The 14,541-nt window shown below is 47.9% G+C and overlaps 1 protein-coding gene across 1 annotated transcript in view; it reads right to left on the bottom strand.

The window, feature by feature from the left end:
• Positions 1 to 951: 951 nt before the first annotated feature.
• ILRUN (inflammation and lipid regulator with UBA-like and NBR1-like domains) overlaps positions 952 to 14,541 on the bottom strand; it is a 28,062-nt gene continuing 14,472 nt past the window's right edge. The window contains exons 3-5 of the mRNA XM_086862003.1: positions 13,564 to 13,761; positions 11,818 to 12,146; positions 952 to 4,331 (exon numbers count right to left, since the gene is read on the bottom strand). Coding sequence (XP_086718129.1) covers positions 4,296 to 4,331; positions 11,818 to 12,146; positions 13,564 to 13,761 — 563 coding nt within the window. The 3' untranslated portion in view covers positions 952 to 4,295. The remainder of the gene's footprint in view (positions 4,332 to 11,817; positions 12,147 to 13,563; positions 13,762 to 14,541) is intronic.

Consider the following 14,541-nt stretch of genomic DNA (forward strand, 5'->3'; position numbering starts at 1 on the left):
TCTGTTCCCAGTCAGGCTTTCAGTCAAGCTTAACCGGCACATGAAAGCTCCAGGCATTTATTCAAATGATAAAAGCAAAGCCAGCACACACAGAGTGAGGTTTCTGGTGGGGATTAGTAACAAACTCCCAGGTAAGCAAAGGAACGGCCTCAGCAGAGCTGCTCCATGGTGCAGGTTATCCAAGTTATGCTTGGGCTGGGTGTCCTGAGCAGCAAGGCCTCACCTGGGAACTCAGATCCACCTGGGACAACTGTGCAGGTGTCCAGCAAAGTGAAACCTTCCTGTGCCCCAATCCCAATACACAGCTGATTCCTTAGGGATTGTGAGAAAATAAAACCCAAGCTAATCTTCCTCCCTTCAAACTCCCACTCCTGCCTTCCTGAGCCACTCAGGGGATGGAAGATGTGATCCCTCAGGACTGGGCTGCTTGAAGTGTGAAGTATCACCCCATCCTGCACCAGGCTCTGAGGGAAGGGCTGGGATTTGGATCAGCCACACAAAGAGCACCTGGGAACACAGCAGTGGCATCGCTTTGTGCTGGTGTCCCTCCTATGAAGATTGCTGAGACCATCCCACTCCTCCTCAGGAGCTGTCTGGAGAAGTGACCTGACCTTGTCACAAGGGAATCCAGAGTCCCTTCCCTCCCCCTGCCTCACAACCACCCCCAGAGCCTCTCCCCACCCTCACTCAGGGGCTTGACAGTTGGTTTGATAACCTCAGTATGCACCAGATTTGGTCTGGTTTCACAGCAATTTGGACTAAATTAGGGCTGGAGGGGGGTTTAAGAGTTTTGTGCTCGAATGTCTGGAAACACGCTGGGGATGGAGCAAATCAGGTACATTTAACTACAAAGTGACAGAAGTTTTGCAGCTTCAATAAAACTCTCAACAGCTACGAGCTTTTTTTTTTTGGTTTTTTTTTTCAGTGTTAATTTAATCATACAAATATTCATTTATACATTAAGGAAAAAGCTTCCTTTATTTTCACCCCCAATGTGCTATCATAGGACTTCTCCCAGACTCAGAGAGGCAACACACCATCCCGTGCTACACATGCACTGCCCTGGCGAGCACAGACAGGCTGGGAACCACCCACGCACTCACACACGGAAAAAATTAAACACAACAGAAACCCAGACATGGGACAGCGTGCATTTCCCACCCACACCACTGCTCTCTGACTGCACGGCTCTGCCCCAGCTCCCAAACCTTGGCAGGGCTCAAATCCAGCACTCCTGAAGTGTGGGCAGAAGATTCCCATTTTCTCAACCCCTCCCATGGCACTGTCACTTCAGGGCCAGTCCCAGGGACATCCTGCTCCAGTTTGCCAAGGCTGGGAGGTGACTGCTTGAGCTGTGTTAGTGACAGGGTCCAAGTGGCTCTTGCTTACCACAGGGACCCACTTAGAGGCCATCAGAGATGTTCTACATTACCCTTTTCTGTATGGCAGCCGAAATAAACTGCAGTGTCATGTAGCAGAATTTTGCCAAATTCACTTTAATCTCCCTATTAAAAGCTGGACACCTGAAGCATGAGCAATCTGAGGGCCGGCTGCACCATGAAGCTCCAAGAAATCAGGAGATAAAAGCACCTTTGGCCTCAGTGAAAGAGTTTTTACTGGAGGAAAAACACAGAGATAGACCAACCCCTGTTGGGTTAACATACTTCCAGTGCCACAGCAGGGGCCACAACACTGGCCCCAAAGAGCCAGCGCTCCGTGGATCCTTCAGCTGCCTGGGCAGAGCAGGATGTGAGCAGAAAGAGCTGCAGATCTCAGAGCCCTGCCTTTCCTCACACCCTGGAACATGCAACCCTTGTCACCAGGACACCACAGACTGCAAATGGGAATGCCTTCAGAGTGGGAAAGCACATGGCTACTTGGGGTGCATGCAAGTTTTGATTTTTCAAGACAAGGGAAATAAATTCAGCCTTAGGAGGAGCACAGGAACACAAGTGTGGCAGCCAGGGGACACAGGAGGAGCACACGTGCCTGGGAGCAGAAAGCCAGCATGGGGGTATCTGAGTGCAAGGGTCTCCCAGGTGCCTCTGCTGACACCAGACAAAGGTCACAGCACCAGCTCTAACTCTCCAACTCAGACCTTGATTTCCCCTTCCTTTCCACTATGCAGCTGACACAAGGAGCTAATAAAGATAAGGAATCACCTCTTCACTTGGACCAAGAGCTGTCTTCAGAAGTTCAGTGCCCTCACAAGGGGAACAGTGGTGCTGCAGGTGTGATGTTCATTTCCTCAGAGGGGCTTGTGAGCCACCTGTGAGGAAGGGAGGGAGCGAGCAAAGTTTTCACCTGCCCACAGCCACAGATCTGGCTGCAAATCACCCCTCAGATCAATGCTCAGATCTAATGCTCAGAACTAATCCAAGGCAAAATGTTAGAGCACAAGAACCAAACCTTCCAAGAAGCAGCACTTCAGCAGGTTCACTCCAATCCCAACTCTCCCCTAGATCCAGGGCACAACCAGTTGCCCACCAGACTGCAAGTGCAAGTGTCAGGCAGTTCAAGCCCTGTGGTGCCACTTCTATGCAGACAGTTTCTGATCTTGTACTTGTTTATCCCAGCTAATCAATTTCTGAAGGGAGATTTCAGCTAATGGTGATCTGTAACAACTGAACCTCTGAAATTTGAACAAAATCCATCACCCAATCCTTCTTCTGTTGGACACAAGGAACTCCCACTGGCCACACAAGGTCCATCCATATGCACCCAGGTACCAGTCCTTGGTAGCTGCAATCAAGATTCCTCCATTTGAAACCAGCCACAAAAACAAAAGCAGCCAAGAGCAGCGAGGGCAAAGCCATGCAGTGTGCAGCTCTGACACAGGGAAAAGCCTTTTCTGGGAAGATCTGGAAGGTAAAGGGAGCTTTGCATATTCCTGTATCTTTGGCAGATGGCTGTTCCAGCCTGGTTCATTTGTGCAGGATGGTGCTGCTGGGCTTGCTCCCCTCTGTGGGGGAAAGCACTTCAGAATAAATTCACCACAGTGCCTGAGACCAAGCTGCATCCCGTCACACTGCACTTCCCAGTCCAGAACGGGAGGAAAACATGCTGGAGGAACAGCAGAGCAGCCCAAATCTTTTGCAATCCCTCCCCTAACATGAGAGCCCACTCAGAGCCTCAGTGCAGCCCTGAGCCCAGATGACAAAGGCAGAAGAAGAGGAGGTGACAGTGGGACCCAGCTGGTGGTGCCAACTCCTGCTCTGTGGTCCAGAACACATGGATCAGCCTCTAAGCTACACCTCAGCACAGGAGAAACAAATGCAAACTTATGCTCTGAAAGAGAGAGGGGAAGTTCCAAATGAAAAGGACAGGATGTCTGTGAAGCTTTGCAACTACCAGCAGGTGAATTACAGCTACAGAGATTCCCCTTGGCACACAGCTCCAGGCACAGCTACTGCACACAAGTGAACAAAAAGGGATTTTAAACTGCTAACCACACAGGACAGCTCAGGAACTTGAATAAATCAGTTTCTTATTAACATGGGTGTGTATATATGTACTTCATGTACAAGGGGGAAGGGAGATGAGCCCTCCATGTTATCCCAGAAGTCCCAGAGTCTCCCTCTCCAATTCTGATACCAAGACCTGTCCATAGTGTGGTTCCCAACGACACGCAGGACAACTTAAAAGCAACACCCAAACCAAAAGGAAAAGAGGAAATAAAATATTAAAAAGTCGGTAACTAAAACCAGCAGATGCTGTTAAAAACGCAGTGCTGGGTGCAGACCCAACCTGGCATTAAAAAAGCCTGACAGAAGCAGTCCCTGCACAAACCCCAGCGGGTGCTGAGCCAGTCCCGTTCGGCAGCAAACCAGGACATTCTGGGAAAATGCACGCTGTCCCTTAGGAAAAAAAACAAACAAAAAAATAGAACAAGAAACAAACAGAAATTAAACATTTGCTCAAACTACAACCGCTCTGTAGGCAAAATATTTTTTTTAAAGATGGCTTTTAAATTTTCATTTTTAAACTTCTTTTTAAGCTACCTAATTACGTGTGAAGATAATTTCTAAAAACCCATAGTGTTGGTGTCTCTTCTTCCTCATAGCATTTACACCACTCTGAACTCCAGCAGTCACACATGCATACTCAGGTTTTGGATTTTCCTCTGGAAACAGCTAGTCTTAAGTTACTGGGCTTTTGTTTTTTCTTCTTTTCCAGAACACGGAGGCAGAGAAGGGGGATCCACGTTGTGTCTGTCTGCCACATGAATCCCCCTCCCTTCCCCCAAAAGTCAGCTTTTTCTTGTCTTGTCGATACCCGTTTTGTGTTTTTGTGTTTTAAGACTGTCCGAAGTGATAAGGACCGTGGAAACCCTGAAAGAAAGTTGGAGACATAATCAATTTTCAACAGACAAGAAACAAAACGCTCAATGCTCAGCTCCAAAAAGTGCCCAGCCCAGCCCAGGGCTTCCCACCAACCCCACTGTGGCTCCAAGGACATTCTTAAATCACAGGGTCCAGAGTTGGTTTCTCCAGGGAGGGCAGATGCCACTACTTACCTCTGTAAGATGATTTTAGGTGATGGTCACAAAATAACTTGTGTTTTCTACAACAGAATTCCCTATAGATGCTACAACACCTGCAGGCCCAGGCCCCGCAGCCTCTCCAGTCTGTCCCACAGACATGGGGCTGTAACCAGGGAAGAGGCTATGCCAGAAAAAAAAAAAAACCCAAGAAAAAAAAAAATCCACGTTCCCACAAGTGCCATGTGTGCCTTCTCAAGGTGACAGTACACATTTGCCTCCAGTGAAACCAACCAGAGTATTTACCAAAACCCCCAAAATGCTTCCTACAGAACCCATTTCCCTCCTTTACATCCTGAAGTGAGTCACCTAAATGTCAAATCTAGTCACAGGTCTCAAATTAACAGGAACTCCTTTTGTAACTTCTATTGTCTGGATCAGTTATCCAGGGTTTCATCAGGAAGCAGAAGAAAGACCAATGGGCAGCAATGGATGCCCCAGCTCACAAGGAGATGAAGTTTGTCTGTGATCGAGGTACAACTCCCACACAAACCCAGACACTGACTGAGGTCAGGAGGCAGATGAGAGAGAAAAACTTGCTGTATCTCATGGCAGAGTTGGAAGGCCATTATGCAAATGCTTCTCAACACAGTCCAGCTCTTCCCAGCACACTCTGGGTAAGGCAGAGAGAAGCCAAACCATTCCCATTCCAGCTGAATAGGAAGCTCTGACCTCAATTTTCACTACTCTGCCTTTAACAGGGCAAATTTCCTACGAAATACCATTTCCTATGTGTTCTACAATTTTAAAACCCCCTCACTGCAGGAGCCAGGGCTGTGGAGCCATGAGTAGGAACACTGATTGTGTAAAGAATCAACGTCACTGGCAAACCCCAGGGTGGAGAGCTCTGCTGCAGATCTGACTAGGAAGGAAGTGCCATGAACAGTCTGTAATCTTGCTGCAGCTGGAGAGAAAAAGTTCATTCTTGGGGATATAATCAGGTGGTAAATACAAGCAAATGGCAAAATGAAGCAGCTCTCAGAATCCAACCGAGACGAGGATCAGCAGACAATTAACCAGGACATCTCCTGAACTGCGTGGGAAGTATGAAAGACTGGGAACGTGGAAATTGCTGTTTGCAGACAGAAATACACGCAAGTGATGGAAAAACAAACACCCTTCTACCCCAGGAATATGCTGCAGTGCCAGTTTGTAAAGCTTTTCAAAAGAAACGGCCAGCAGATTCCAGCATGGCAGTTCACCTGAGGAAGGAGATGCTCCCATCAAAATCCAGAGACTGAGAAATCCAACATTCCCAAAAATACACTCACTGAAACAGGGGGAAGGGGAGAAGCAGGAGAGAAACATAAAAGTGGTGTGAGCAGGTGCACAAAAAAAGGAGAGAGGAAAAGTAATGTATAAACAGGATCCCAAGCAGTCTCACCTCACAGGGATTAAGCTATTGTACTTAGCATTCTGCAGAAGGAAAACAGGATTTGCTGCCGATTACCTGTACAGACACATTTGCCAGAATTTGCTTCATCTTTGAGCTACCTGCACACAAGGCTTGTGTGAGGCACTGCCTGGCAGGCTCAGGAGGCGTTTAATCATCCCTTGCTCCTCTGCTGGAGGATGCAGCACCCTGGGAGTCCCTTACCCTGTGTCACCTCACAGGGGATGCCAGAGGCAAAACCACCTTGCTTGCTTTAATTTGGGGGACCACAAGCCTTCCCCTGTGGTGTAAGGAACTGTCAGTCACCCTCAGTCTGACATCAGAGCAGCTCATTTGCTCTTGGATGCAGAGAGCCTGTGAAGTCACTGTGAACTGGTTTGTAGGGAAACCCTCTGGATCTCCACAGACTGGTTTCTGAAGCACCTAATTTAAAGCTATGCAATTATGCAAACTGTGTCAGTTAAACCCAGAATTTAGTTCAGCACAAGAGATTCCTCAGCATGTACAGCTCTGCAGCACCTGCTACCCTGCACTGAACACCTGACACCCTGGAATGAGCTCCCCTGGCAATGCCAGAGCAGTTCCACAATCCATGACCATGGTCAGCTCCTCCTGATGCAAGAAATTTCACCATGGAAAAGTTCCAAATCTTTCCTTTTGGAATTGCTGCTGTTCACTGCATTTCACCTACCCAAGGCTCATTACTGGACATAAGAACTTGGCAAAATTGAACCCCATTCGAACCTTTAAGCTGAGTGAGAGCTGCTTTATTGCAGACCCTGTGCAGGTGACTCCACCTCTCCTGTCCCATGACATTTAGTCACCACACACAATGTAAGGGTTTGACACCAGAAAACTTCAGTTACTGCTGCAATGCAAATACCCAACCTCTGTATGTCATTTTCAAGCCTAATTATCCCCTCTATGCAACATTTTAGATCATAAACATGCAAAAATAATTCTGCAGACAATTGCAGTTTTTCCGAGTTGTTCCAATGGAAGGATTATTTCCACTATTTTTGGTGTGCTCCCGTCTATCCTCCAAGTGGGATCACTGTCTTTATGAAAAGCTCAGCTGCAGCTTTGCAAATTCAGTTCTTCCAGAATGTTCCCCAGAAGTAACTGCTCACATGCTGTTTGGAGCACTGGCTCTTCACACAGACCAGCGTGTGACAACACAGGACTGAGATTTTCCAAGCAAAGACTCTGCATGGTAACTACTGGTATAAATTATCATTTGACTTGTGCCTCTAGAAGGGAAATGAGATGTTTTGTTAAGTTAAAACCCTCTGTGAATACTGAGCTCTGTAAACTGAGGTACCTGTGCTGAGAACAAAGTGAGGATTAAGTGTTCATAAACCATCACACACAGGCTTTCAGACAGCTCTTTATTTCACCTCTGTGACTGAGTCACCACCAATGCAGGTACACTTCCAGGGACAGGAGGTGGATGCACAGCTGCACAACAATACAGGAATCTCCCAGTGGACACTGACAGTGGCCCCAGCCCACACTGCTGGTCCCCATCCCCTCAGGCCACTCCTACCCCACGCTGCTCCAACCTCGCTTACGTAAACTGAGCACAAACAGAGAACAAAGCATCCAGCACTTGTGTTTTATTCCATGCATGCTGTGCAAACATGGCGTGGCTGGGAGACCACCAGGAAGTTCAGGACCTTCTGGGAGCAGGCACTGGCAGGGCTGGTTCAGGTGCCCATGGGTAAGGAGGTGGCAATGCTCAGGGACCTGATTGAGTTCCCATGCACAACTCCCTGATGTGCTGCCGGGCCAGGATAAACAACAGGAACTCTGCTGAACTGCAGTGGAGCAAAGCTGGGCTGAAATCAGATTATCTGGCACTTCCCACAGTCAGGAAGGACATGGATTTCATGGATAAACTGACTTGCAGCACCCAAACCACCGATCTCTCACTGGAGAGGCAAACCAGCTTGTGACAGTCCAGCCCAGGCTGCAGTGCTGTGGGAGCTCCAACATTCTCCCGCTGTGTCTAAATGGATGTAACCACATGGTGACCAGCCCAGTGTGAAGCCCAGATGCCTGGATGGAAGGAGCTTCTCTCCTCCATGGATGCAAACATTTTTGGGGCATCATCCTCATGCATAAAGACAGTCTAATGCCCAGTTTCCAGTAAAAGTATTTCTGTCTAAAGTTTACAGGGATACTCCAAAAATCTGCAGATTGGAGGCCCTGGTTTTGGAGAAGCATGGCTCTAGAAGCAAACATTTAAGCTCAGAGAGTGGAAGCCAGTTAAAGGCTCCAAGGACACAGGGTTGGTCTCCTCTTATGTACAGAAAGCTGCCAAGTAGCTCAGCTCCACACAAAACAGAGGGAGATGAGGAGCATGAACACAGCAGGAAAAAAGAAGTTCAGATTTTAAAGCTGTGAACTCCAAATATGTTTCTGTTTTACTGGGCTTTGAAGAACAGTGACCAGGACAGTCAGGCACCATTTGCTATGGTGGGGATGATGCCCAGTGTCCTGTCTGGGCAAATCTTTGCTGAATCACAACCTCCAGGTGCAGTTTTCTGCATGACATAGAGAGAAGTGATTCCTCAATTCATCTGGGCAGCAGGTTTAGATACAGATCTATGGATTTTATATAGAGATGTTAAGTACAATCTACGTGTCAGAATATGGCTATTCACTTCTGATCTTCCCAGACATGGAAACAGGTACATTTCTATCCCCAGTTAAGCAACTAAACTCTAATTCCCAGGCACTGTAAGACTGGATCTTGGGCTTTTAATGGAAAAGCCAGTCACAAGAGAGCAGCAGTGACTGTGCAGGGTTGCTATGAGACAGGAGTAAATTGGAGGAAGCTGTATCAACCTCAGATCTCCAGAGAAAGCAACTGCCAGAGAATAAAGTATTTGTGGACGGGGATTTCTGGGCATCCTACCCTGCACTTAGGCACATCTTTACATCTAAGAACATGCAAAAACTCCACTGGGAACAGATTTAACAACAACATGCTTCAAGCAAAGCCCTGACAGGCCCTGGCCTGCAGCCTCCCCGCAGTGTGTGTGGAAGGTGGGCAGGGGGCCCCAGGGAGGTGGGTGCCATAGCAGGAATAAAGGGCACATAGCTTGTTCCAACCATGCCACAGGTTTCATCTTACCCGCTTACAGGGAATTCTGTGTCTGGTTTTGTTTGTTTTTCCCTAGGACACCCAAACCACACACTCTGCTGCTGTATAAAAGCATTTTGAATGTTTCCAGGTATGAAATGCTGCTGTACTTGTCTAGCCCAGCAGCAGATGGCACGTTGGCGTCGCCACAATCCTGACTCCAATGGGGAGTTCTAGAGGACAAGTCACACCTGCTCAGTGCACCAGAGGGAGAACTAATTCCAACAAGGTCTGGCAGCTTTGAGTATGTTTTACACCTGCAGATGCCAGAAACTGCTCGTTTTATCTCAAAGATTTTATGGTCTCATGCACTGCATGACTGGGTGCCCCCAATGTCTGTCAGCAGAGGAAGCCTCCACAGTCATCTGAGAAATATTTAAGGGCTTATTTTACTTCTAAATACAGGACACAGGCTTTTTTCAACATTTTAACTGAACCTGAACCCTCTCCTTCACTCACCAAATGGCCTGCAATACACAACTGGGGATTCCCTCCCTCTCCCAGGTACATGAAAAGAGACAAAAATATCAGAGGCCCTACCCAAGACAAATAAAATCCAGGAATCTTGGAGTCTGTGCCACTGCCTAACCAACCCACAGTGCTCTTCTGTCTGCTCTAGAACCTGAAATAAAGCCTTTCACATCAATATTCAGTCACAGGGCAACAACTCCCAATGCAGTAGTTTTCCTTCTCCTCTGCAGCAGCAGAGTACTGGTGAGATCCCCTGGGGATGTGGAGAAGATAGGCAGGTAGAGCTTTTCTCAACAGGTACTGGAGCTCCATCTGTTCCTCAGGTAATTCAATACTCCTGACATCACCTCTAATAACCCATTTTCTGTTCCACCAGCATCCCCAGCTGGGGAACTAGGCACACAAAGGGAAAAAACCAAACAAAACTGCATCTTTTTTCCCAGGGGTAATGTTCACCTGGCCATGTCCAACTCCCTCAAACTTGTTTACTACAGAACCAGTATTGAACCAATATGAATACTGGGTCTGTGGCAGAAAACTTCCTGCCCCAGGCAGGATGGGCAAGGCTGGAATGGGACTCAGATCTTCAGACCTACCAGAAGAGCCTCCAAAATATAAAATAATTTTATCTTAGTATGTCACAAACAAAAAGAACTGCAGTAGAGAGAAAAAATACCCAAAAATCAAGTAGCTTTTCTACATCCCCCACCCCCAACCAAAAAAGGACCATGAAGTTGGTCGCTTCTGAAGCCAGCAAACAACATGTCTGCTTTAATTTCAGACAATCCACCTCAAATCCACCGAAGAAAATTCTGCAAATACAAAAAGAAACAAACAACAAACAACCCCAAAACAACCAGGAAAAAGGGGAAGAGAGGTCACCTGCCCTATGTTTGGGGATATATTATAACTGCCCCCGTTTTCTCAGAGCACGGAGCTCTGGGTTACCAGCTAAACCAGCTCACTTCAATCTAGTGACACTTCTCAGGTGGTGTTTCACTCTCCTGTTGGCTTCTGTCCCACAGCACAGCTGCTCCTTGCCACAGGCTCCGGTTCCTCACACCCATGTTCTTTGAAGCCAGTCCCAGCCTGGCCCCTCAGGGAGCACCATGACCCCACCATGCAGGCACTAAAGCAGGTGGGGTCATGGAGATGAGGAGCATAAACACAGCAGGAAAAAAGAAGAGACTTTCAGCACTGCCACTTCAGGTGGGGTTCCACTGAAAGCTCATCCCTTCCCAAGCCATCCACTCCACTGTTATGAGCAGAACCTGGCAGCAGGAGCTTTCCCAGTGATGGTATTTGGGAGCACTAAGCGGGGGCAGTCAGGCTCACCCCATGTGTGCTGGCCATAAAAAATGCACAGCCCTGGGGTAAAGGTCACTAAACAAGATCCACTGGCACAGGACAGGCAGGTCATCCAGGGAGGAACTAAAGTGCTGTAGGTGAACTAACATTAGGGCTTTATTAAGTCATTCAGCAACCAAGTGTTATTGTCCTACACAGCCTGCTCAAAGTACAGTAAAGCATTTTTAAAGGATTTTAAAAATCAAACTAGTTTGACATACGACAGTACACACCTACACATACTGCTGCATTAACAGGTGGATTCTGAATTGTAAATAATCCTGCAATTCATATTTCACACACAAGCAAATAAAAACAGTCAAAATATCACTCAGACTCATATAGCATCCACCAAGCAAGCTTTTGAGAGAGATTTAAAGTAAAGATAATTTAAAAGTCACCTACAGTTATGAACAAGACAAGGACACAGACAGGAACAGTCCTTTGATTGACTGTTCCTGCAGGCAGCTTCTGGGATCAAATGGTGAGCTCTGTAGTCTCCCCACACCAGCTAAAAAGAAGTTATCTGGCTAATCTGAAGTTTGAGGGTGTGGTTGTTTGTTTTCTGTTCAAAATTATGTCAAACTCAGGACACATCTAGAGAGATATTTTGACTTATTTGCACACACAACCGGAGCAGGCTCCGGACACTTGTGGTTACAGCACCCAAACAAGGTTATATAAATTTTAAGGACTTGAAGCAAAAACAAAAAGGTGGATCTGGTAGAGTCTATCAGAGGCAAAAAATATTTTAATATAACATGAGGAGTTGGCAGAGTCAGACAGTCAAATTCAGAACCTTCCTTAGCAGGTCTGGCAGAAGCAGAAGGAAAGGGCTTTGCAGTTTGGAAGGAAGAGCAATTACACATCTGCCAGGCTCCTCCCCTACCCGTTCTCCTGCTCGCCCAGGGCACCTACCTTACTGTACGTCACTACCGACAAGTTGTTCGAGTGACTGCTGGGGGAGAGATTTACAGAGTTTTGTGACAGTCCATTCTGATCTTGTTCGATTTGGTCAGGAGCAGGCCCCCATGTGTTTTTGCTGATCGTGCCTAGCTCGGAACCCCCAGGGTCTTTTAGGTTGTTTTCATCTGGTTGCCTGTTCTTCTGTGGAGAGGCGAATGGGTTAAAGTTTCCTTCTACCTTGCGGTGTGGCTGCGTGTTGAACTCTGTTTCAAAGGATGACAGCTGCTGTGTGACACCCAGAAGTCCTCCAACTTCCACGCTGAGGATCACCCAGATGACATCTGTGGAAAAATACATGTTTGGGTTGTCACTAGATGGGAGTTTATGAAAAAGGGTCAGAATGAGCAAATTAATTCCATCCTTTACAGTATTGTTAAAGCACGTTTTTAGAAAGCCTCAGCAGTACTGGTTCCACTGCCCCCAGTTTAACAGGCCTGGGATCAGCAGTTTGAATTTTAGGAGCTATAATTCATAGGGGCACACCACTTGCTTAGGGAACTCCACACCCTACCAGGGTCAGGACCCCCAGTACACACCACTGTGCACAACCTGCACAACCGCCCCTCACTGAAAACTGTATACACACACCACTGACCCCACTGTACACACCCTGACCCCTCTGTGCACACCCACACCCACCAGTGAACCCCCACCCCCCCAGAGGCGGCTCTGGAGCGGCCCCGCAGCGCCCTCTGCCGCTCTCTCCCGGCCTTGCGGCCCCTGTGCCACCCCGGGCTGGCACCACCGGGCCCCCGCCCTAAAACGGGACCAAATTCCAGGCCCGCGCCAGCAAAGCCACCAGCTCAGCTACAGGGTGAGACTCCCTCCGAGTCAGAACTTGGCAGCCAAAGGGGTTCAATCTTCAGGTCATGTTTTGGCAGAAGTGACAACTTCTGGCAATGCAGGGACATCTCCCAATATCTGGGGCTGGGAACCCTCTAGAAACCCTGAGAAACCTTTGGCTTCGTGAGCACATGGGACCAGCAACACAAACTGGCCAGGCTGTCCCACCTGCATGGAGATATCCCTGCCCATCCCTCAGGGACACACTGGGTCCCCTACACTCTGAAGAGCTGTGTGGCAGTGACAGTGCTGTCAGAAGCCCTCTCCTTATGGGCACTGATATTTTTGCCTCCGTATGCCAACACCTCTCACTCAGATCCTGAAACTTGGGATACTCCCAGCTGCCAACAGAGACACAAAGATGTTCTCAGTGTAAACTAAAGCTAGCAGAAAAGGGGAAGAAGGCTGCACTGAAGGCAGATGTTTGAGGCCCAGGCTGAAGCACCAGGCAAAATAGCCAAATGTGTTCTTTAAACAGAGAAATAGCTCACAGGGGATGCACTAAATCACTGCATTAAACCCTGGCCATTAACTTCTCACATGAGGTTTTCACTACTATTTTATGCTCGTATGCAGTTCACAATGTTAAGCAATGGAAAACTGGGAAAGAATCTCAGCAAGGACTGACCAGGAAAGCCTCCACGAGACTGTGCACATCCCTTTTTTGTCCAGAGTTTTATGTAATCTGTAATTTGTTCCAGTGCTTAGAAAACACTGACCAAGACAACAAAGCAGCTCCCTTGATGTTTTCCTCCACTGCATGTTCTATATTTAGGCCTGGGACTGGCAGACATCTGCTCCCATGGTGTCCCTGCTGTCCCCAGCGGGGACGCAGGCTGGGATGGGGCTGCTCACCTCCGTAGTAGAGACCTGTGGCAGTGCACATCCGCCACTGTCCCTGATACATTCCGGCAGTGCTGGGGCTGCACATCTGCACGCTGACATCGGCCATCTCCTGTGGCTCCAGGGACCTCACCATCACCATGTTCACGTGGCCAAACTGGTCTCCACCGACATACTTCAGGCAAACCCCTGGGGGCCACGCCTCCGTCCCTGGGATTAGACAGGAGAGGGAATTACTGACAGTGCACCAGGAAAAGCTTTGTCTGTTTGTGTAAGACTGGATGAAACCTGCTTGTTAAAACAGTTGTGCAATTGTTGGATGGCCAATGCAAACCAAGATACACAGGACACACCAGCAGTGGACGCTGAGGAAGCCTGGTTTTCAGAGCAGGCTTAACTGGTGCATTTAGGGACCAGCAGAACAATTCTGCTTTGAGCAATCTCTATGTCTTTGTTACACAAAAAAAATCTCAAAGTCACAGTGTAACAGCTTTTAATAAAAACCAAACCAACCCAAAAAACAACTTAACCTACACACACCTTCCCTTCCCCAGGGCCAGAGGCAAAGACAAGGGCAGGATTGTGTTGTGTGCCCCCATTTCTTCCTCCCCCCATGAAGCTCCTGAACCATGCCACATCAAATACCTGTTATTTACACAAAGTGTTGGTAACATGTCCTCTCAGGGATTCATTTCTTTCTAAACCTATTGGGAGTCTCAAGAGGAACTCATAGTTTGAGCTGTAAGTGAAGCGCCAGCACTATTTCCTGAATGGATTTATTTCTGTCCTTGCACCAACCCTGTTCAAAGGTGGGAAGGGTTGTGAATACACGATTTATCTGTGGAGATCCATGTTTGGACTGCAGACGCTGGGACCGACAGCATGACCTGGCCATCAGAGAGACAGAAAACAGCTCCTGCGTGCAGGCACTGCTGCCAAAGATAACAAGTGCTGGGGCAGACAGAAAGAAAAAGTGCTTCTGAGACTCAT

This window comes from Cyanistes caeruleus, chromosome 24 (assembly GCF_971803275.1).
Source record: "Cyanistes caeruleus chromosome 24, bCyaCae1.hap1.1, whole genome shotgun sequence".
Taxonomy (NCBI): Eukaryota; Metazoa; Chordata; class Aves; order Passeriformes; family Paridae; genus Cyanistes; species Cyanistes caeruleus.